This window comes from Capricornis sumatraensis, chromosome 10, assembly GCF_032405125.1.
Source record: "Capricornis sumatraensis isolate serow.1 chromosome 10, serow.2, whole genome shotgun sequence".
Lineage (NCBI taxonomy): Eukaryota > Metazoa > Chordata > Mammalia > Artiodactyla > Bovidae > Capricornis > Capricornis sumatraensis.
The window spans coordinates 15,315,660-15,340,457 of record NC_091078.1 but is presented as its reverse complement, the minus strand read 5'-3'; the positions used below and the strand labels follow the sequence as shown (position 1 = coordinate 15,340,457).

Below are 24,798 nucleotides of genomic sequence, written 5' to 3'. Positions count from 1 at the left end.
CCCTCTGTCCATGGGGTTATCTCAGGTACAATACTGGAGTGGGTTGCCATTTCCTCCTCCAGGGAATCTTCCCAGCCCAGGGATCCAACCCTTGTCTCCTGTGGCTCCTGTGTTGGCAGGTGGATTCTTTGCCACTGAGCTACCTGGGAAGCCGCCTTTTCATGTATAGAGAAAAAATACATTGTTAAGTTTCAGTCCTTTGGTATCTACTGAGATTTTTATGGTCTTACCTGTAGCCTGTTTTGCTGACTGTTACAAGTGTTTTTAAAGTCTTTAATTTCACTCAGCAATGTTTTGAGATTTTCAGTGCAGTTGTTCTGTAATCATTTATTCAGTAAATGAATATTGCAGCTGTTGGGGTATATTGTTCTATAAATGCCAATTCGTTTCCTTATTTTATTTACTGCATTATTCATTTCAGTTCAGTTGCTCAGTTGTGTCCAACTCTTTGCGACCCTGTGGATTGCAGCATGCCAGGCTTCCCTGTCCATCACTAACTCCCAGAGCCTGCTCAAACTCATGCCCATCGAGTTGATGGTGCAGTCCGACCATCTCATGCTCTGTCTCCCCTTCTCCACTTGCCTTCAGTCTTTCCCTTCATCGGGGTCTTTTTCCAGTGAGTCAGTTCTTTGCATCAGGTGGCTGAAGTATTAGAGCTTCAGCTTCAGCATCAGTCCTTCCAGTGAAAATTCAGCACTAATTTCCTTTGGGATTGACTGGTTTGAGCTCCTTGCAGTCCAAGGGACTCTCTAGAGTCTTCTCCAACACCACAGTTCAAAAGCATCAATTCTTCACCGCTCAGCTTTCTTTATGATCCAGCTCTCACATCCATGCATGACTACTATGATACATAATTCACATGCCATAAAATCTACCATTTTAAACTGTACAACTCAGTGGTTTTTAGGATATTCACAGTGTTGTGCATCCATCACCACTATCTAATTGCAGAATATTTTCATCATCTCCAAGTGAAGTCTCAGGCTTCCTTGATAGCTCAGCGGGTGAAGAATCTGTCTGCAGTTCGGGAGATAAAGGAGATGTGGGGTTAATCTCTGGGTCAGGAAGGTCCCCTGGAGGAGGAAAATGCCAACCCACTTTAGTATTCATGTCTGAAAAATCCCATGGGCAGAGGAGCTTGGTAGGCAGCATTCCATGGGGTCAAAAAAAGTTGGACACAACATAGTGACTGAGCACAGGGCAGAGATGAAGCCTGGCACCTGTTGGCAGTCGCTCTCCATTTCCTCTGCCAATATCCTTGCAGGTACTAATCTACTTTGTGAATTTGTCATACTCCGGTCGTTTCATGAGTGGAACCATGTATTTGGGCTTCTGTGCCTGGCTTCCTTCACTGAGCATATTATTTTCAGAGTTCATCCTATGTTATTACATGTTTCAGTATTTCATTCCTTCTTACGGCTGAATAATATTCCATTGTGTGTATAGACCACATTTTGTTTATCCTTTTGCCAGTGGATGGGTATTTTTATTTCCACTTTTTGACCATTATGAGTAATGATACCATAAACACTTATGTCCAAGTTTTTGTGATGTCACGTGTTTTCATTTCTTCTGAGTATATACTTATACTGGGTCATATGGTTATTTTGTTTAATCACTAAGTTATATCCGACTCTTGCAAACCCATGAACTATAGCCTGCCAGGCTCTTCTGTCCATGGGATTTCCAAGTGACAATACTGCAGTGGGTTGCCGTTTCCTTCTCCAAGGAATCTTCCCGAGCCAGGGATTGAACCCACATCTCTTCTGTCTTCTGCATTGGTAGGCGAGTTCTTTACCACTAGCACCACCTGGGAATTTTACATTTGTTTTTTCTTTTGAGGAACTGCCAAATATTGTTTCAAGCTGGCAGCATCATTTTACATCTCCACCAGCAGTGTGGATTCGTTTTTCTATGTTCTTTCTGATACTTGTTATTGTCTCCCATGTTTGCTGAGAGGCTGTCTGTGCTTGATAAAGTGTAACTTCAATGCTTAGCCAGGCTTACAGTGCTGCCATAGCCTTTATTTCCTGCTTGTGCAGAGCCTCATGTTCAGAGATGATTGCTTAATGCCTTTTCAAGTCTTTCTTGAACATGCACACAGGCCAAGGCACATGTACGTGGTCTCCTAGATTCTTAGGAATATTCAGAACTTTTCAAAACCCCTATCAACATCTCCTGTCCACACTTTTCCTTTTAAGCTTTTTGGTTTGCTCCCAACTGCTTCAAATGGCTGGAGTGTTAAACAATTGCAGATGATTGTTTTTGACAAATGCCCCTGGGGAAAAGGCTGTGAGCACTGGGGAAACTGTGAGTCAGGTCAGATAATGAGAAGTGTTAGGAGTAGGGATTTTTCGGGTAACTGCCGGTTACTCAAAAGCTCAGATAACAACAGTCTCTGAAAATGAGGCTTTGAAAGAGCTCCAGTTCTGTTCCAATTCCTCCAGTGGCTGATGGGCTTTTGCTTTCCACTGTGTTTTGGGGGCTGTTGCTTTTAAGGCTGCCATGGAGCTGGGGAGGGGGATGGGAATTCGGCAAGTTAGAATGCCACAAGCTTGCTGTTTTGCAGAGATTCAGCCTTTTTTTTCCCCTTTGAAAAATGCTCCTCAGATGTTGAAAGCCTTTAGAGTTCTGAAAGTGTTGATTTTGACCTTTTTTTTCTTTTTCCGCTATTGTTCTTGTTGCTTTTATGGAAGAGAGGATTTTTGGAGGCCTTATTCTACCATTCCTGATGATGTCACCCTAATTGTTTTTTAAACATTTTAAAATATTTTTCTCTTTCTTTTGAATACTTTACGATTTTCTTTTTTTCTTTTTTGATTCACAGGAAGTTGCAAAAAGAGTACAGAGAGTTCCTATGCACCTTTCACCCAACTTCCGCCAGTAATAAATCTTAAATAACCATAGTATGTTACCAAAACCAGGAAATTAATATTGGTATAGTACTTTCCCAGGTGGTGCTAGTGGTAAAGAACCCATCTGCCAGTTTTAGGAGATAGAGATGAGGGTTTGTTCCCTGGGTTGGAAAGATCCGCTGGAGGAGGCAATAGCAACCCACTCCAGTATTCTTGCCTGGAGAATCCCACGGACAGAGGAGCTTGGCAGGCTACAGTCCATGGGGTCACAAAGCCAGACACAACTGAAGCGGCTTGGCACGTGTAGTACTATTAAGCTGACTATGAATTGAATATGAATGTTTTTAGAATATCACCACCAGTCTTTGCTTACACTGCGTTTTACTGGCATGGTGGCGGTGTATACTTCTGTGAAATTTTGTGCAGAAGAATCTTGTATAATTCATGAAGTTTCATGAATCTGTACATACAGATTCCATATTAACACAATTAGGGTACTAAACTGTTCTGTCAGCAAAAGAAACTCCTTTGTGTTATCCCTAAATGGTAACTCAGAACAGTGTGTTTGAAATCCATCCAAGATGTATCATAGTTCATTTCTTTTTAATGCTGAATATTAGTCCATTGTATGGGTGTACCACAGTTTGTTTACCTAGTTACCTGTTGAAGGACATTTGGGTTGCTTCCAATTTTTTACTGTTACCAGTAAAGCTATTATTATAAGATGGGCTCCAGGCTAGGCATTTAAACTGGCTTCCTGTATACATTTCTTGGGGCAAAAACAGATGAGCTCCAGTCCAGACATTTACAATTAGCCTACTGTTTCCATTTCTTGAGACAAGAGATATGTGGGCTCCAGGTTAGATATTTACAACCAGTCTCCTGTTGGCACTTCAAAATAGAAATAACAACAGAAATAGAGTAAATAGCCAGGCTTTGTCTCCTGAGGACACTTTAAGATAACAACAGTCAGAAACAGAAAGGGGCTAAACCCTGTTTGTGTAAAAGATCAAGAGGTCATATATTTCCTATCCTTGGGGCGAGGGATACATTGCATGTGCACAGAAAGGCTTCTTTGGGGTCAAAAAGAGGAGTTTGTCACTCCAGAATGTGTGATGCCAAGGCCTATAGGCCTCTGGGCTGGAATATATTTTGAAAAAAATTGCACATGCATGTTGGGGAGGGTCCTTGGGTAAGTCAGGTGTGGAGAAAGAAACCATATAATTGGCCAAAGGTAAACAAATACCCAAAAAACTGCCCTGTATAAATGATTTAACCACCTCTTTACTGCCCTCCTCCTCTTTAGTGGGGACGCCCACACTTTCTCTTTGGGTGTGTATTTCTGCCTTGCTCCCATCATAACTGTTTCTCTGTGTGCTCGCCCACTTGTCATGGTGCTTTGTCTCTAATAATAAACTTTGTACCTGCTTGTACAGTTTTTACCTCCATGAGAAATGAATCTCTCAGTGGGGGCAAGAGCCAGGGAAAATTTCCTTCTAACCTCTATCCCTTGCTCATCTGGTGGCTAGCATTCCTGGTTTTCATCCAGGGTACACAGGTTCAATTCCTGCTTAGGAAACTAACAGCTCACTTCTTGCGACTACTCACTGCTGCCTCTCTAAGATCAGTTCAGTTCAATTCAGTCGCTCAGTCGTGTCCGACTCTTTGTGACCCATGAATCGCAGCACGCCAGACCTCCCTGTTCATCACCAACTCCCAGAGTTTACCCAAACTCATGTCCATTGAGTCAGTGATGCCATCCAGCCATCTCATCCTCTGTCGTCCCCTTCTCCTCCTGCCTCCAATTCCTCCCAGCATCAGAGTCTTTTCCAATGAGTCAACTCTTCGCATGAGGTGGCCAAAGTACTGGAGTTTCTGCTTCAGCATCATTCCCTCCAAAGAAATCCCAGGGCTGATCTCCTTCAGAATGGACTGGTTGGATCTCCTTGCAGTCCAAGGGACTCTCAAGAGTCTTCTCCAACACCACAGTTCAAAAGCACCAATTCTTAGTGTAACTAAATATTTTTGCTGACCAAAGAGCTAATCGACAATAATCTATCAGTAGAGTAGACAAAGTTTTATGAGTATTTTTTACTTTGATATCTGCATCAGTGCATGAAACTTGGAGGTTGTCTAACAATAATAATTATAGGCTTATGTTGGATGGCATCTGAATTATGAGACATGTAAAATTACTGACTAAAAAAAAAACCCCAACAAAACCAGTCATTCAGAATCTTTCATCCTAGCATCCATTCCAGGAAAAAGACATTGCTAACATTTATATTGCTAACAAAATAATAGTCCTAGTATGAGTCAGATAGTTTTTGGCCATAGACCAGCCCCATCTTGTTAACATCTAATAGGAAAAGATCAAAATAAATGCTTACTTAAATAGTATTTTCATTATTTGAGAAGGGTGGTACAGTATTTACTGGCCTGGAATCTAGTGTGTATTTAGGAAATTAGCCATTTTAAAGCATTAGTGTTTTTAACAGAGTTGATCTGTTATATTACAATGAAGTTATTTGATAGCTTCTCAGTTATATACAGTGATGGAGAGGAAAATAATGTGAGTAGTCCAAACTCATTTGCTTTTGGAAATAATTGTATAGTTTTTAACTTAACTTACTGTATGAAGACACCTTTTATGTTTGTTTCAAATTCTGTTGTCTCCTACCTCTTGTATTAGCCATGCTTGCTGCAGTGGGTTCCAACTAGGCCAGCTTGACAGCATCTCTCATCAGGGCCTATGCCATATAATTCTTGCACTAAGGAACAGTAATTGGTATTTAAGTTCTTCCTCTTTTGTCCTTTACACAGGGAGCTCTAGATCAACATTTCACATATTCTTATCCATTTATGTTCATAAGCAAAGGTTTTGTTGGACAAATAGATTTAGAAATGAGTTTAAACATGGTTATTGTGATTCATTGTTCTCATTTCCCACCATAATTCTTTGACTGTAGAAGCCATGGGCCTAGAGAGGTTGCATTAATTTGATAATATTATTTCTACTTAATTTTTGAGTAGGGTGTAATAAACCATTTTGAGAGTGCAGGAGATATGCAAAGGACTGACTTCTTAAAAAGAAGTATCACTGTTATATTTCTTAAAACCAGGAGGGGACCAGTTGGGGGTGGAGAGACTGACATGGGGACAGTTTTATTTTTTTGTGATGATGGAAATGTCTTGTGTTTTAATTTTTGTGGTGGTTACATTACTGTCTGTATTGAACTAAACACTTAGAAGGTGTGAATAAAAAGAAACAGCCAAGCAGCTCAATAATATTTCCCCTGTGCTTTTTTGTTTGTTTGTTTAAATAAATAAGAGATCTTTTCAATAAAATTAGAGATACCAAGGGATATTTTCATGCAAAGATGGGCACAATAAAGGACAGAAAAGGTATGGGCCTAACAGGAGCAGAAGATATTAAGAAGAGGTGGCAAGAATACACAGAAGAACTATACAAAAAAGATCTTCATGACTCAGATAATCATGATGGTATGATCAGTCACCTAGAGCCAGACATCCTGGAATGCAAAGTCAAATGGGCCTTAGGAAGCATCACTACAAACAAAGCTAGTGGAGGTGATGGAATTCCAGTTGAGCTATTTCAAATCCTAAAAGATGATGCTGTGAAAGTGCTGCATTAAGTATGCCAGCAAATTTGGAAAACTCAGCAGTGGCTACAGGACCGGATAGGTCAGTCTTCATTCCAATCCCAAAGAAAGGCAATGCCAAAGAATGCTCAAACTACAGCACAGTTGCACTCATCTCACATGCTAGTAAAGTAATGCTCAAAATTCTCTAAGCCAGGCTTCAGCAATACATGAACCGTGAACTTCCAGATGTTCAAGCTGGATTTAGAAAAGGCAGAGGAACCAGAGATCAAATTGCCAACATCCGTTGGATCATCAGAAAAGCAAGAGAGTTCCAGAAAAACATGTACTTCTGCTTCATTGACTATGCCAAAGCCTTTGACTGTGTGGATCACAATAAACTGTGGAAAATTCTGCAAGAGATGGGAATACCAGACCACTTGACCTGCCTCCTGAGAAATCTGTGTACAGGTCAGGAAGCAACAGTTAGAACTGGACATGGAACGACAGGCTGGTTCCAAATCGGGAAAGGAGTACGTCAAGGGTGTATATTGTCACGCTGCTTATTTAACTTCTATGCAGAGTACATCATGAGAAATGCTGGGCTGGAGGAATCAAGATTGCCGGGAGAAATATCAATAACCTCAGATATACAGATGACACCATCCTTATGGCGGAAAGTGAAGAACTAAAGAGCCTCTTGAAAGTGAAAGAGGAGAGTGAAAAAGTTGGCTTAAAACTCAACGTTCAGAAAACTGACATCATGGCATCTGGTTCCATCACTTCATGGCAAATAGATGGGGAAACAGTGGAAACAGTCAGAGACTTTATTTTGGGGGGCTCCAAAATCACTGCAGATGGTGACTGCAGCCATGAAATTAAAAGATGCTTGCTCCTTGGATGAAGAGTTATGACTAACCTAGATAGCACATTAAAAAGCAGAGACGTTACTTTGCCAGGATAGGTCCATCTAGTCAAAGCTATGTTTTTTCCAGTGGTCATGTATGGACGTGAGAGTTGGACTCTAAAGAAAGTTGAGCACCGAAGAATTGATGCTTTTGAACTGTGGTGTTGGAGAAGACTCTTGAGAGTCCCTTGGACTGCAAGGAGATCCAACCAGTCCATTCTCAAGGGAATTGGTCCTGAATATTCACTGAAAGGACTGATGCAGAAGCTGAAACCCCAGTACTTGGCCATCTGATGGGAAGAACTGACTAATTGGAAAAGACCCTGATTATGGAAAAGATTGAAGGCAGGAGGACAAGGGGACGACACAGGATGAGATGGTTGGATGGCATCACCGACTCAATGGACATGAGTGTGAGTAAACTTTGGGAGTTGGTGATGGACAGGGAGGCCTGGCGTGCTGCAGTCCATGGGTTCACAAAGAATTGGACATGACTGAGCGATTGAACTGAAGTGAACTGAAGAGTTTTTATTGTTTGCCTGATAATACACAAATTAGGCAGAGAAGTTCCTAATGAAATGATGGTCACATTTTACTCTGCCTGTTGATCCTTGATTTTCTAAGGACTCACTTTCTTTATTAGACTTTTAATAAATAAATAAATACATTGTCTTTTATCCCTCCCTCGTCAGCTTTCTTTAAATAGAAAAAGGGACAGATTTCCCACTGCATATCCAACCATAGTTGCCCAATCTGTGATTTTACTTTAGTCTTCTAAATCATTTTAGACTGCAAATGTAGGCTGTACTTTGTTCTCCCTAAGGAAACTTTGGTGCATCAGTCCTGTTGGTGTTAATGATAATCTCCAAGTGGTGAGAATGGTAACTGGTTTGGAAGCAACTGGAAAAGAGCTTGAGCAAACTAGATACCAATGGGAAATTATTATGCAGAGGCGAATTTTATTTCAATAACTAGAAAAATGTCCCTGATCGAGGCTGACCCAGCTATGCCTCCAGTCCATTTCTTGCTGTCAGTTGGTATTGCGTGTGGTTCTCAGGGTTCTATCTTTCCCTTAGTTTTGAGCGATACTGTAGTACTATGGAAAACAGACTCCCTCAAAAGTCCCTTAAATGTAATCGAAAATGACACTCTCTATGACACCCACTGTAAAGGTCCCACTCCAGGCATTCACAGTTTTTCAAGGATAAGGCTGTTGCTTGAATTTTTCCAGGACTTGCGCTATGCTCTGCAATAAACTTTCATTAGTTCAGTATTTTACTGTCTAGATAGAATTAAATATTTATCATGTTGGTTGAATATATAAAACTTTGTTACAACTTGAAAAAAAAGAACATTGAATTTAATTAGCTTTCAGTTCAGTTCAGTCGCTAGTCATGTCCGATTCTTTGCGACCCCATGAATCGCAGCATGCCAGGCCTCCCTGTCCGTCACCAACTCCCAGAGTTCACTCAGACTCTTGTCCATCGAGTCAGTGATGCCATCCAGCCATCTCATCCTCGGTCGTCCCCTTCTCCTTTTGCCCCCAATCCCTCCCAGCATCAGAGTCTTTTCCAATGAGTCAACTCTTTGCTTGAGGTAGCCAAAGTATTGGAGTTTCAGCTTCAGCATCATTCCTTCCAAAGAAATTCCAGGGCTGATCTCCTTCAGAATGAACTGGTTGGATCTCCTTGCAGTCCAAGGGACTCTCAAGAGTCTTCTCCAACACCACTGTTCAAAAGCATCAATTCTTCGGCACTCAGCCTTCTTCACAGTCCAACTCTCACATGCATATATGACCACTGGAGAAACCATAGCCTTGACTAGATGGAACTGTTTAGCTTTAGTCATTAGCTATTAAATATTGTGGAAAAAAATCATATGATCTGGTTTCTTCTTTTGTTATGTTTTATTTTGTCCAATTTAAAAGTCATTCTCCCTTCTGAATGGCTTTATGCTACCTCTAAAGTTTGTCCTACATGTATGTAATAAGCAAATCAAAGGTTTAATAATCTAGTATGTTAGGTTTATTTTCAGGGTAAAGTGAAGATATTTTTACATTCATGTGCGTTTTATACGTCACCTTACTCAGAGGTATTTCTAACTTGTGCTTGTATTTTATTTGTATTTTTTTTAGTGAAAATATTCTCTTTGGAATGGGAAATCCTCTTCTTGACATCAGTGCTGTAGTGGACAAGGATTTCCTTGATAAGTAAGTATTGAGCTCTTCATATTTACTATGTAAAACATACATCTAAGTAAAAACTGAAAATATTAGAGTTGAATTTGCTGTTTAACATCTTCAGTTGGAGGAAAATTCAGGAAATTTAATCCTGATAATGGCAAGTGCAATACCATTATTATTGAGTAATTGACCACATTTTCCCTGGGAAAACTTCGGTACTTTTGTTCATTCCTGTTGCTCCTTTCACTTGAAGTTGATTCTGTTATTCTTTGCAAGGAAGAAGTATGTGATTTACTTAATGATTTAATTTCCACATTTTAAAATTAACTGTCAATGAACTAAATCAGTAATGGTACCATACCATGTGGGAAAAGGAATAGGATTATAGAGAACAAGAAGAATATGTAAGACATAATTCTAACACTATGAATCTTCCCTGTTTCCCCCAATAGTAACTTTTGATATTGTTAATTGAGCAGAGAAATCATTTTATGTTTATTTATCCGTGGTCATTTGGTACAAGGGAAAAGTTAAGTACTAAAAAATACTTAATAATGAGAAATTAACACCCCTTCCTCTTAAACACCCCAAGTTCTATGCCCAGGGGCAACCACTTTTAAAAAATATTATTGATGCAAAATTTACTTAAATTCATAATTTTAACTATTTTAAGGTGCACAATTCAGTGACTGCTAGGACATTGGCAGTGTTGTACAACTGTCACCACGATCTAAACCCAGGACATTTCATCACGTCAAAAAGAAACTTGTATCCAATAAGTGGTCATATCAGTATTCCCACCTGCCCTCCCTTCCTTGCCCCAGTCTACCAGTTTAGTTTGTTTCCATGGATTTGCCTATTCTGGATATTTTATTTCATATAAATGGAAGTGTGCAATATGTGGCCTTCTCTGTCTGGCTTATTTTACTTAACATGTTTTTCAGGGTTCTTCCATGTTGTAGCATGTATCAGTGCTTTATTCCTGTAAGGCAGAATAATATTCCATTGTTTGTATATACCACAGTTTTTTTATGCATTCATCAGTTGATGTAGTCATTGGTTGATGGACACTTAGATTGTTTTGTCTTTTGACTGTTATAAAGAAACCTGCTGTGAATATTTGTGTACAAGTTTTTGTAAGAATATATATTTTCATTTCTTTTGGGTTTATATGTCGGAGTAGAATTGCTAAGTCACATAGTAATTCTGTGTTTAGTTCTTTGAAGAACCACATGCTCATCAAAACTTGGTCTTTTCCCCTTTTAAAATTATAGCCATCCTAGGACTTCCCTGGAGGTCCAGTGGTTAAGACTCTGTACTTTCTCTTCCGGGGGCACAGGTTCAGTTCCTGACTGGGTATTGTAAATGGAGTCATTTTCTTAATTTCAATTTTGGATTGTTCATTGCTCATGTGTAGAATACAATTGATTTTGAGGAATAACCATTTTTAGCAAATTCTGTTTTTTAATGTCTTGGAGATTAACTCTTTATCTGTATAAACTCAAGTGTCACAGGGTCAGCAAGAATTTATAATTGTGTGAATTTGGCTTATTGCAGTATAGTAGGAAATAGGTTAGGGATCCAAGGACAAACTGGAGGATGTATCTTATTGTAAGACATTCAGATACAAATTTTAAAATACACTCTGCTAATCAGAAACACTCCTGCATACAATTATATTAATAGTTTTACTTCTTCTGGTTACCTTGTACTTTTTAATGACATAATATTCATACATGAAAATATTTTCTTGTATCAACTTTCAGTAGAAGCCCTTGACTTCTCCTTATATACAGTGAATTTACCAGTGCCCCTGTTCTTCCCTCTGTTATTTCTCCTCTACTTTCTAAGTTTTGTTAACTTTCTACTTTAACTCCTGACTACTGCTCTAACTTTTAGCTTTATAAATTCTGTTTAATTATATTTTTATTTTAGTATTAAGATTGATATGTTTTCATTCTGTTAGCTATCTATAATTACATTCCCAGTTTTGAAAGCAAGTGGTAGTGAAGATTGAAAATCACTTATCCATACTTAGACAGTCTCACTATGTTTATTCCTTTTTGCCGAATGAAATAGTGTGCTTAGAGTGTAGGGTAGGTTTAACATTTGGAATGTAATTAGAATACTTAACTATATTAACAGTAGAAAAAGAAAAATAATGTAATCATCTCAATAGAAAAACCATTTGTCAAAACCACTATCTATTCCTGATACAATTTTGTATAGGATTCTTAGAATAGAAGGGATCTTATTTATTTCTCATAAAAGTTTGGTTAGAGTAAAGCCTCATAACATAATTTCTAATGGTGAAAGTCTTTATACTTTTCCCTAAGATCAGAGACAATTCAACGATTTTGGCCCTTACCACTTCAGAATGTATATTGGTCCTGGAGATTCTATTCAGAGCGGTCAGGCAAGAAGTAAAAGACATCCAGCTTGCAAAGGGAGGAATAAGCTATTTTTATTTCCCAAAAGCATGATCATTTATGTAGAATAACTGATGGAATCTACAAAAAAGCTACTGCCTGATTTCAAGAATTATTTTAAAGTTATAGTAATCAAGCAGGGATGTCAGTGTAAAGTTTGATTGCATAGAATAGAATGTCCAGAAATAGCCCCACACATAAATGGATGGCTGATTTTTGACAACGGTGCAAGTCAGTTCAGTGGAGAAAGGATTGTCTTTTTTCAACAGGTAGTGCTGGAACAATTGAATATCAACATGCATAAGAAGGAAATTGTATTTTGTACCATATACAAAATTGACTGATAGAGCTAAATTTTAGGCCTAAAAGTATAACACTTCTTTAGGATAATATAGCAGGAAATCTTTGTGACTGTGATTTAAACAAGAATTTCTTAAATATAGAACACCAGAAGTATGTTCTATTAAAGAAAAAACTGATGAGCTGGACTTTTTCAAAATGAAAATTTTTTACTGTTGGGAAGATATTGTTAGAAGAATGAAAGGACAAACCATAGGTTTGAAGAAAATGTTTGCAAAGCATATATCTGATAAAGAACTACTGGTAAGAATACATTACGAACTCTTAAAGCTCAATCAGAAAAGAAACAGCCTAATAAAAATGGGCAAGAAATTTGAACATTCACCAAAGATATACGGATGGCAAAAAGCACATGAAAAGGTACTCATTCTCTTTCATTATTAGTTAGTTAGTTCAGTCGCTCAGTCGTGTCCGACTCTTTGCGACCCCATGAATTGCAGTACACCGGGCCTCCCTGTCTATCACCAGCTCCCGGAGTTCACTCAGACTCAAGTCCATCGAGTCAGTGATGCCATCCGACCATCTCAGCCTGTCACCCCCTTCTCCTCCTGCCTTCAGTCTTCCCCAGCACCAGGGCCTTTTCAAATGAGTCAGCTCTTCGTATCAGGTGGCCAAAGTATTGGAGCTTCAGCTTCAGTATCAGTTATTCAGCAGTGACTATTCCGGGTTGATTTCCTTGTTGTTCAAGGGACTCCCAAGAGTCTTCTCTAACACCACAGTTTGAAGGCAGTTCTTCAGTGCTCATCCTTCTTTATGGTATACCTCTCATGCCTGTACATGACTACTGGAAAAACTGTAGCTTTGACTATACAGACCTTTGTCGGCAAAATGATGTCTCAGCTTTTGAATACGCTGTCTAGGTTGGTCATAGCTTTTCTTCCACGGTGCAAGCGTCCTTTAATTTCATGGCTGCAGTCACTGTCCATAGTGGTTTTGGACCCCAAGAAAATAAAGTCTGTCACTGTTTCCATTGTTTCCCCATCTGTTTGCCATGAAGTGGTGGGGCCGAATGCCATGACCTTAGTTTTTTGAATGTTAAGTTTTAAGTCAGCTTTTTCACTCTGCTTCACCTTCATCAGGAGGCTCTTTAGTTCCTCCTCACTTTCTGCCATTAGGGTAGTGTCACCTGTATATCTGATGTTATTGGCGTTTCTTCTGGCTGTCTTGATTCTAGCTTGAGTTTCATCTAGCCTGGCATTTAGCATGATGTGCTCTGCATATAGGGCTTCCTTTGTAGCTCAGTCGGTAAAGAATCTGCCTGCAGTGCAGGAGACCTGGGTTTGATCCCTGAGTAGGGAAGATTACCCTGAAAAAGGAAATGGCAACAAGCTCCAGTATTCTGGCCTGGAGAATCCCATGGACAGAAGCCTGGCAGGCTACAGTCCTTGGGGTCATAAGAGTGGGACATGACTTGGTGACTAAGCCACCACCACCACTCAGCATATAAGTTAATAAGCAGGGTGACAGTATATAGCCTTGACATAGTTCAGTTCAGTTGCTTAGTTGTGTCTGACTCTTTGCGACCCCATGGACTGCAGCACGCCAGGCTTCCCTGTCCATCACCAACTCCCGGAGCATGGTCACACTGATGTCCATCGAGTTGGTGATGCCATCCAACCGTATCATCCTCTGTTGTCCCCTTCTCCTCCTCCCTTCAATCTTTCCCACCTTCAGGGTCTTTTCCAATGAGTCAGCTCTTCACATCGGATGGCCAAAGTACTAGAGTTTCAGCTTCAGTATCAGTCCTTCCAGTGAATATTCAGGACTGATTTCCTTGAGGATGGACTGGTTGGATCTCCTTGCTGTCCAGGGGACTCTCCAGAGTCTTCTCCAACACCACAGTTCAAAAGCATCAATGCTTTGATGCTCAGCCTTCTTTATGGTCCAGTTCTCACATCTATACATGACTACTGGAAAAACCATAGCTTTGACTAGATGGACCTTTGTCAGCAAAGTAATGTCTTTACTTTTTAATTTGCTGCCTAGGTCTTTTAAGCATCTTTTAATTTCATGACTGCAGTCACCAAGCAGTGATTTTGGAGCCCCCCAAAATAAAGTCTGTTTCCATTGTTTCCCCATCTAGTTGCCAGGAAGTGATGGGACTGGATGCAATGATCTTCATTTTTGAATGTTGAGTTTTAAGCCAACTTTTTCACTCTCCTCTTTCATTTTTATCAAGAGGCTCTTTAGTTCTTCGCTTCTCTGCCATAAGGGTCGTGTCATCTGAGTATCTGAAGTTATTGATATTTCTCCCAGCTGTCTTGATTCCAGCTTGTGCTTCATCCAGCCTATCATTTCGCGTGATGTTCTCTACATATAAGTTAAATAAGCAGGGAGACAGGGTACAGTCTTGATGTACTCCTCTCCCAATTTGGAACCTGTTTGTTGTTCCATGTCTGGTTCTAACTATTGCTTCTTGACTTGCATACAGATTTCTCATGAGGCAGGTCAGATGGTCTGATATTCCCATTTCTTGAAGAATTTTCCACTGTTTGTTGTGATCAGTATAGTCAAAGGCTTTGGCATAGTTCATAAAGCTGAAGTAGATGTTTTTCTGGAACTCTCTTGCTTTTTTGATGATCCAGTGGATGTTGGCAAGTTGATCTCTGGTTCGTCTGCCTTTTCTAAATCCATCTTGAACATCTGGAACCTCATGGTTCACGTACTGTTGAAGCCTGGCTTGGAGAATTTTGAGCATTACTTTGCTAGCGTGTGAGATGAGTGCAATTGTGCAGTAGTTTGAGCATTCTTTGGCGTTGCCTTTCTTTGGGATAGGAATGAAAACTGACCTTTTCCAGTCCTGTGGCCACTGCTGAGTTTTCCAAATTTGCTGGCATATTGAGTGCAGTATTTTAACAGCATCATCTTTCAGGATTTGAAATAGCTCAACTGGAATTCCATCACCTCTGCTAGCTTTGTTTGTAGTGATGCTTCTTAAGGCCTCGTTGATTTCACACTCCAGGATGTATGGCGCTAGGGGAGTGATCACACCATTGCAGTTACCTGAGTCATTAAGACCTTTTCTGTACAGTTCTGTGTAATCTCACCATCTCTTCTTAATATCTTATGCTTCTGTTAGGTCATATTGTTTCTGTCCTTTATTGTGCCCATGTTTGCATGGAATATTCCCTAAATATCCCTAATTTCCTTGAAGAGCTCTTTAGTCTTTCCCATTTTGTTGTTTTCTTCTATTTCTTTGTTTTCTTAAGGCTTTCTTATCTCTCCTTGCTGTTCTTTGGAACTCTGTATTCAGATGGGTATATCTTTCCTTTTCTCCTTTGGTTGTGTGAGGCCTCCTCAGACAAGCATTTTGCCTTGTTGCGTTTCTTTTTCTTGGGGATGGTTCTGGTCACCACTTCTTGTACAGTGTTATAAGCCTCCGCAATCAATTGTAAAAGTTGTCTTCCACTGTGGGTGCTTTCTTTGTGTTCCAACGTACTCTCTCTCTCTCATACATTCAGACATCTTGTGAGAGGCTTAATGGCTGGAGATAGAGGCTACTTCCTCTGTCTGTGAGGAAGTCGACATAACTAGTGAGGAACTGAGACTTGCCAACAACCCTGTGATGTGAGTGAGCCGGAGAAGTGGATTCTCCATTGTCCTTTAAGCCCTGAGATGATTGCCATTCTGGCTGACAGCTTGACTGCAACCAGAAAAACTCAACTAAACTACTCCTGGATTCCTGACCCTCAGAAACTGTGCAGGATAATGAGTTGTGTTTTAACCTGCCAGTTTTTGGGTGAATTTGTTACATAGGCAAAGAGCACCAATAAATAAAGCAAAAAAATTTTTTTCCAAACCCACACACATGCACACACCCATATCCCACATTCAGAACCACATTGGCATGTTGATATATGTGGGTTTGAAACTGCCAGGTGGTGTTTTGGGGGCCTCCAAGGAGCTCCAGTTCATGTCTCAGTGCAGAATGACTTCAGTGAGAGGCAAAGTGGTAGATACAAGTGATTTATTGGAATAGGATGCTTGTGAGGTTTACAGTTGGGCAAGTGAGATGGTATCATGTCCTAAGAACTTAGTGGGCTACAGTTTTATAATCAAAGAAAAAGTAGGAGGGGGAAAAGATCACCTTTTTCTTCATTCTTTTTTATTTTATTTTATTTTATTTATTTATTTTTGCCTGTGCTGGGTCTTCATTGCTTCCCACGGTCTTTTCCCTAGTAGTGGCGAGTGGGGGCTGCCCTTTGTTGTGGTGTGAGGGCTTCTCATTGCAGAGGCTTGCTGATGCGGAGCCTGGGCTCTAGACACACAGCTCAGTAGTTGTGGCACGTGTGCCCTGTGTGGGTCCTGGACCATATGGGCTTCCCACAGCCGTGGCGCGTGGGCTTAGTTGCTCTACAGCGTATGAGATCTTCCTGGGCCAGTGATCAAACCCGTGTCCCCTGAATTGGCAGGCAGATTCTTAACCACTGGACCACCAGGGAAGTCCCTTCCACATTCGTGAGTGCACATCATGCTTCCCTCATCAGCTCCTTTCTGTCAGGTGGGGGCGTTTTCAGTCTTGGTCAAGCCAGGACTGTCTTGGCACCATGGAAAAATCATTTCAGGTCTCAGTACAATGAGGGTCTTTCACTTTGAAATGTCACCTTTCCATAAATTACTGTGTTTTATATGTGCAGAGACTTTGCCCTAGGGATCATTAATTTAATGAGCTCACTGGACAGAATGTGGGTCTCGTGCCACCAGTGTTTTGTTGTTTGGGGGCATGTTTCATGCTTCTGTTGCTAATCAAGCTTGCTTAGCTTTGTGCTTAAGCAAACCTGCTTTATTGAGTGATCAGTAACTTACAAGGGTCTCCCATACTTTTTTCTTTACTTACAATCCTCTAATAGGATTAACTGCTTAACTACTTTGTCCGTTTACTCTGTCCCTTTCAGGTTGGGCTTGACCAAAGGCTTGGTTATGCTAAAAGCCTATTTTTCTGAAGATGTGTGTGTGACCCTCAATGTTAATATCTGGAAGTCTAAAAAATCTGTTCAGTTTCTTTCCAGAAAAGTCTTGCATTTTGCTCTCTGAAGGTTTCAGCCTGGCTGCTTTATTCTGAGTTGGCCGGTAGGAGGGGTACCTTAATTAAGTAGGCAGTTTCACCTGTCCGTCTTTACTTCCTCTGCTTTGCCTTTTGTCCATTAATTCAGAGATGCTTCTGTTTGGTTTCTTGAGGGAATAAACTGGTAATTTATCTCTATTTTAGGAATCGTAGGTTGTAATGGTGAGATGGTAGTAGTCCATTCCCTTACTTGTGGCCCCGTGTCTTATGTATATCTTCTGAGGTTAGTGTTTCTGCAGATGGACTAGGCTTGCTTATCGTAAGCAGCTTCTTTCAGTTCTAATTGAGATTTCTGTTTATTTAGCACTGCTGAGTTGCTCACCTGTTTTTGTTTTTCTGAAAATTTGTGGAAACCTTTTGACCAGTACTGCTTAGTTACTTCTTTTATATTATTTTTGATCCCGTAGATGTTTTTTTTCTTTTTTGTACCTTTGCCATCATTTTAACAGTCTTAGATGGAAGAGTAGATAATCTTTCTGCCATATTTAAGTGGAAGTTCCAGCGGTATGACTGTGTGTACTTCACTGTTATTGTATGTACTATAGCAGGACATATATAATCACAGGAATTTTGAGACAAACTGGACTTTGGAGATAATTTAAATCTCTTTATTCATTTTACAGCAAAGGAACAATCTCAGTGAAGTGACAGCTTTTGCTGTTGATGATAGTTAGCAGTGCAAGCCTGAGATGGAGTCTGTATGTCCTGACCCTATTTATTTCTTTTTCTACCATGCCACACTCACTACCTTTATTTTTTAACTGGATTATTAAATTATCGGTAATTTAAACCTGTTGTATAAACTGAGAATTAACAACTACATACCAGATTTGGGGGATTCAAAATGAGTAAGCCTGGTTTCTTTGTCAGAGCAATCTCTGGATTAATAAAAATGAATTTCTTATTTTCTTTTAGTTCAAATCTTTTCTTGATTGCTGATCTTATCTTTTGCTTTAACTATTTAGCAGTTTGTATAATTTATGTGATGATCTCAACTTACAGTTTGTCAAACAAGTGGTGGTTTTAATGAGAGGTTTTTTCCCTTTAATTTACGATTTCCTTTGACTTTCTTGACTCTGATTACTGTCTTCTGCCTTCTCATTTCTTGAGAGGAAGCTCAGTATTTTTTCTGTTGTATGGGTTTATAATTAAATACCTATAGCATATGCCTCACATCAGCATTTCTAAACATTGCTGGGGAGAGAGACAATTAAGAAAAGTATCTTTGTAAATTTTTTCTGTATGTGCTAAGCTCTTGGTGCAAAGGAATTGCACTTTTCTTACATGACTCTTAGCACGGTGCTGGATATATGTTAGACACCTTGGTAGATAGCATCTGACTGAAAAATATTTTATGAAAGGCCTTTTTTAAAGTGGAGTTTTGTGTTCAGTGTTGAAAGCTAATGAGGGAATTGGTATTTTCTTCACATATATTTCTGTGAAGATACATTTTTCATGTGCTATGTTTGTCAAGTTTTTCAGCACAGTTTTTTAAAGAACAAGAACCATCATATTCCAATGGTCTTTGCATTTGGGGCTGGTGTACACAAAGGGTTGAATCTAAAGAAGGGCCATAAAGAATCCATCTGAAAGACTTTTAAGGGTAAGGAGAAAAGAATATAATTATTTTTGACAATTATTATTTGACAATGAAGCATTTATACAATGTGTATTAGGTACATTTTTTATATAATATTAGTTTTGTCCTCATGACAACTTCATGAGGTAGTTATCCTCATAAAAAATAACAGAGCTTAAGACATTTGTTCATGACCAAAAAATGTATCAGGCATTGTGCAGTAATTTGAAATACATGCTTGTTTTAATTGTAAACTTGTATTCTATATTTTCTGCTATCTTACTCTGGAAGTATTAATTTGAAATTGAAAAACTCAATTATACATCTAGATTTTTGTAGTGTAAATAAGTATATATGTAAAGGCTCATAGAGTTAATGAAATTCTGTTTTCATTTAATTATAGATATAGTGTAGATGAGAGAGATGTGTTATTTGCTCTAAACATTGTTCACATTCAGTTTTAGTTTATCAGTATATTAATAATTTCTTTGTATTGTAAAGTAATTAGCCTCCAATTAAAAGAAATAAATTAATTTTAAAAAAAGCAAAAAAATAAAGAAAGAAACAACAACAAAAACAGAAGGACTCTAGAATTCTCTTTTTGGCTGAGCTTTGAAAACAGTGAAGTTATGTGTTGGGAGGATGGTATGTTGCCTCCAACTGACCTGTTTCCAGAATAGAGCAAGCATTGCCATGATTTGGAAACATCAACTAGATAATTATTTGATATTCAAAAATTAAATTTCTTCTAGAGTTTCTGTTCTTTACTTGAAGATTATAAAGCTGGTGTTCCCTTGAATAAGAAAAAATTAGGATCTTTAACTAAAAGAGAAGCAAAATTAGGTTAGTTTGTTTTGATGTAATTATTTGATGTAAATATTATAACTGAAATTAAGTAGGAACACTTGTTATAGGAAGTAGACTATTGAAAAGAATATTTTCCAGCATCTTGAAGAGACACAGTGGGTGTGAGGAGGGGAGGAAATATGGAACATATAAATACTTCCAGATGAATATTGGTGTAATTATGGAGAGTAAAGGAAAAGGAATGTGTTAATAGGGATGGAAAACGGAGGGAAGGAGTTTGTAAGACAGATTTGCCTTAATTTTCCCTGACACCAGATAAATACCCACAGAAGTAAGAGAAATGAGAGAATTAATGAAATGGTAACTGGAAATAAAAATCATCATTTGCAATGAAAATACTCAGTTTTAAAAAGGGAAGCTAGAGTAGTTCAGGAAATATGTTTCTCTCATGGATATAAATTCTTAATAATGATATGAACCTTAGGTAAATCTTGATTAATGTAAACAGAAATGAAAGGTATTACATAATGTTTGCTGTAAAAGTACTAAGAGTAATAATAGTTGGTCATAAATTTCAGTACTGATTATTTAGTGTCAGCAATTTATAGGTGAATCATTGTGTAAGGTATGATGACTTACTTCAATAAATGAGTGTATATTAGTTTAAAGGTGAAACATTTGGAGTGTCAAGTAGGACTGTATATAAGGTTAAAAGCTATCATTGTTTTGTTTGAAAGTAATTGTGAGATGCTCTGACATTTTTGTAGTTAAATCTGTATATAACTATTTTGCAATATTTTCTTCTGCAAGTCATATCATTATGCTTTGTATATTTAGGTCTTTAATTGATCCTGAATTGATTTTTGTATGTGATGTGAAGTAAGGATCTGGTTTTTAAAAAGTTTTCCTTATAGGGAATCGGTTATTATATTACTGTATTGTGAACAGTCTACCTTTACCCACTGATCTGCAATGCGAATTTTAAAATTTATCTGTAGTTTGGTTTCTAGCTTCTCAATGTTTTTTCTTTCTGTCCTTGAGCTTATATAGCCCTGTAGTTGTTTTGCTGGTAAAGCTTTATACTGAGTCTTTTTTATTTTTTAAATTTATTTCTTTTTGGCTGTGCTGGGTCTTCATTGCTGCATGTGGGCTTTCTCTAGTTGCAGCAAGTGGGGGCTACTCTCCAGCTGTGGTCTGCAGGCTTCTCACTGCAGTGGCTTCTCTTGGTGCAGAGCGTGGGAGCTCATGGGCTTCATCAGTTCTGGTGCGTGATCTCAGTAGTTGCAGCTCAGAGGCTTAGTTACCCTGTGGCATGGTCCTGGACCAGGTATCAAACCTGTGTCCCCGCCATTGACAGGCAGATTCTTAACCACTTGACCACCAGGGAAATCCATTAACTCTTTTAGATTATTGCTGGTGTTTGGAAATGCTGCTGAATTTTGAATATTTCCTTTAGCTCAGTTATCTTTGCTTTTCGTTAAAAGAAAGGTGATCTTGGCCATTTTGATTTAAAAAAAAATGAATTCTGTATTCTTAGAATTTGAAATAAACTGATATTTGATTCTGAATCTTTATATTACTTCATATTAAGTAGCTGATTTTGAGTTGCTCTGGGGCTTCTTCAAATAAGACCTAAAATATGGATGCTAAATGAACACAGACTCATTTATGAAGACCTCATTTTGCCCCAGATATTATAAGATGGTATTCCTTGTGGTTTCTCTGATATTTAGACCTGATTTTGAATATTGAGGAAAATGGTACTCTTAAGACTTACCTAAGCATAGATTTGTTTTTAGCAGTTCATTTGAGCTCAGTACATATTTTTTTGAGCATCTACTTCGTGGTCAGCTTTTTGCCAAATAAGTTTCTTTCCTTTAAGCAGCTAGTAGCATAATTGAGGAGACAAATGAAGAAAGAAATCAATTCATTACTGTGGCGTTATAGAATTTGGTTAAGTATAAGGCAAGGTAAGGTGGCACAGTGGTAAAGAGTCTGCCTGCCAGTGCAGGAGAGAGAGATGCAGGTTTGATCCCTGGGTCAGGAAGATCTCCTGGAGTAGGAAATAGCAACCTGCTCCAGCATTCTAGCCTGGAAAATTCCGTGGACAGAGGAACTTGGTGGTCTGTAGTCCATGGGGTTGCAAAGAGTTGAACATGACTGAGTGACAGAGCACAGAGGCACAAGGTAATCTTAATGTATAGGTTAAAGTTGTGCTCTGGAATGACTTGTAGTTGTGTGACAATCTGTGGAAGCTCAGTTTCCCTGTAAATAAAATAGGAATACTATATCTGTTGTCGTTATTCAGTTGCCCAGTTGAGTCCAATTCTTGGCGACCCCATGGACTGCAGCATGCCAGGCCTCCCTGTCCCTTAACATTTCCTGAAGTTTGCCCAAGTTCATGACAGTTGCATCGGTGCTGCATCCAGCCATCTCATCCTCTGATGTCCTCTTTTCCTTCTGCCTTCACTCTTTCCTAGCATCAGGGACTTTTCCAGTGAGTTGGCTGCTCACATCAGATGACCAAAATACTGGAGCTTCAGCTTCAGCATCAGTCCTTCCAGTGAATTATTGGACGTAGTACTCCAATGAGTATTCAGGGTTGATTTCCCTTATGTTTGACTTGTTTAATCTCCTTGCTGTCCAAGGGACTTTGAGAAATCTTTTCCAACACCACATTTTGAAGGCATCAATTCTTTGGCATCCTGCCTTCTTTACGGTCCAACTCTCATACCATGTGTGACCACTGGGAAGACCATATAGCCCTGACTGTACGGACCTTTGTCAGCTGAGTAATGTCTCTGCTTTTCAGTACATGGGTTATGTTAGGCTGGTGTAAACGTAATTGTGGTTTTGAACTGTGAATTTTAAATCATTATAACTAGGCTCAGACATATCTTTATTAATCAAAATAGGAACCATTACAATCAACACACTTTTGTTAATGAGAGATAAGCTTGTTTATTCCTGTAGTGTAAATGATTGACATTGAGCTCTTTGGCAACTTCTCAAGTAGTTGTAAGAGGATCAGCTTCCACGATCCTCTCAACTGGTCCTTGTCAGCTTCCAGGGTCCAGCCACTATGCTACTCACCTTCAGCACTTTTTGAACCACCACATGCTCTGTGTTGGTTAGCAGTTCCTGGGCCAAAGAGTGTTGTTGATGTTGGGAGTTGTCTCTGCTGCTTTTATGACCCATTTTGAACTTGAATGAGAAAATTGCTCAAATTTGCTTTTTGTCTAACATCATTTCCCTAGTCTAAAATAAATGTAAATTAAACAGTAAGGCAGAAAGTGAAGAGGAACTGAAGAGCCTCTTGATGAAAGTGAAAGTCGAGAGTGAAAAAGTTGGCTTAAAGTTCAACATTCAGAAAACTAAAATCATGGCATCTGGTCCCATCACTTCATGGCAGATAGATGGGGAAACAGTGGAAATAGTGTCAGACTTTATTTTTCTGGGCTCCAAAATCACTGCAGATGGTGACTGCAGCCATGAAATTAAAAGATGCTTACTCCTTGGAAGGAAAGTTATGACCAACCTAGATTCAAAAGCAGAGGCATTACTTTGCCAACAAAGGTCCATCTAGTCAAGACTATGGTTTCTCTAGTGGTCATGTATGGATGTGAGAGTTGGACTATGAAGAAAGCTGAGTGCTGAAGAATTGATGCTTTTGAACTGTGGTGTTGGAGAAGATTCTTGAGAGTCCCTTGGACTTCAAGGAGATCCAACCAGTCCATTCTAAAGGAGATAGGTCCTGGGTGTTCTTTGGAAAGAATGATGCTGAAGCTGAAACTCCAGTACTTTGGCCACCTTATGCGAAGAGTTGACTTATTGGAAAAGACTCTGATTCTGGGAGGGATTGGAGGCAGGAGGAGAAGGGGACGACAGAGGATGAGATGGCTGGATGGCATCACTGACTCGACGGACGTGAGTCTGAATGAACTCTGGGAGTTGGTGATGGACAGGGAGGCCTGGTGTGCTGTGATTCATGGGGTTGCAAAGAGTTGGACACAACTGAGTGACTGAACTGAACTGAATAAGTCACTTCCCAAAAAACAACATGAAATGAGAAGTGTGCATTAAAATGATGTATAACATAACCACATTAAGATATATTCCAGTATCAAACGACAGAGTTCTGCAGTGCAAAACCGTAATTATTTTTGCACCAGCCTAATAGCAGGAATATTATAATATGAAGATTGAACAAGATAATTTATGTATTTTCCAAATGCTAGCTGATACTATTGGCTGCTGAGGAGCTTGGAATGTGTCTCATGTCTGTTACAGACAGTGGAGACAACTTCAGGGAGTTAATAAGCAAGGGGATGACATGGTCAGATTCATGTTTAGAATTCTGTAAATCACTGTGTCTACAGTAGATGAGGGGATAAATTAGAGGAGGCTGTAGTATAGACGTATTGAGAGATGGTGACCTAATCATTATAGTTAGAAAATGGTCAGGAGAAAATTCAATAATACAGTGTTATAAAGGTAAGATTTGATTGATTTAATGAAAAGAGCAAAGGAGTCAGGAATGATGTTCCAATGTTTAGTTTTGGTGAATGACTAGATGTTGTTATTTATAACTGAATTAGGGAGTATGGGAGGAAGGACATGTTAGAGGTGATGAAGAGATTGGGTTCAGGTTTTTTCATGGATGAGATAAATATGTGTTGTCTAGATGGGCATATTTAGGAGCATCTGTGATTTATGTGTCTGGTTGATAGAGGATTCACGGTGGGAGAGACATATAATAAATAAAGGTTATATTTAATTGTACTTTGGCCTAATGCCACTCAATAAATGTTACCTATTACCATTATCATCCTCATTATCACCACCAATACCACCATCATTATATAGGCAGTGTTGATTTTTCTTTGATAACCTCCAAAAACTAGTTTAATACTGCTCAGAAGGCCTAAGTCCCGTGAGAGAGGCACAGCCAGAGCCTGCATGCTATGTCGCTTTAGTCGCCTCCCACTCTTGGTGACCCCTGTGGACTGTAT

The 24,798-nt window shown here is 39.1% G+C and overlaps 1 protein-coding gene across 1 annotated transcript in view; it reads left to right on the top strand.

The window, feature by feature from the left end:
* Positions 1 to 24,798, top strand: part of ADK (adenosine kinase) — a 504,899-nt gene that overhangs the window by 8,966 nt on the left and 471,135 nt on the right. Inside the window, exon 2 of the mRNA XM_068981947.1 lies at positions 9,499 to 9,573. Coding sequence (XP_068838048.1) covers positions 9,499 to 9,573 — 75 coding nt within the window. The remainder of the gene's footprint in view (positions 1 to 9,498; positions 9,574 to 24,798) is intronic.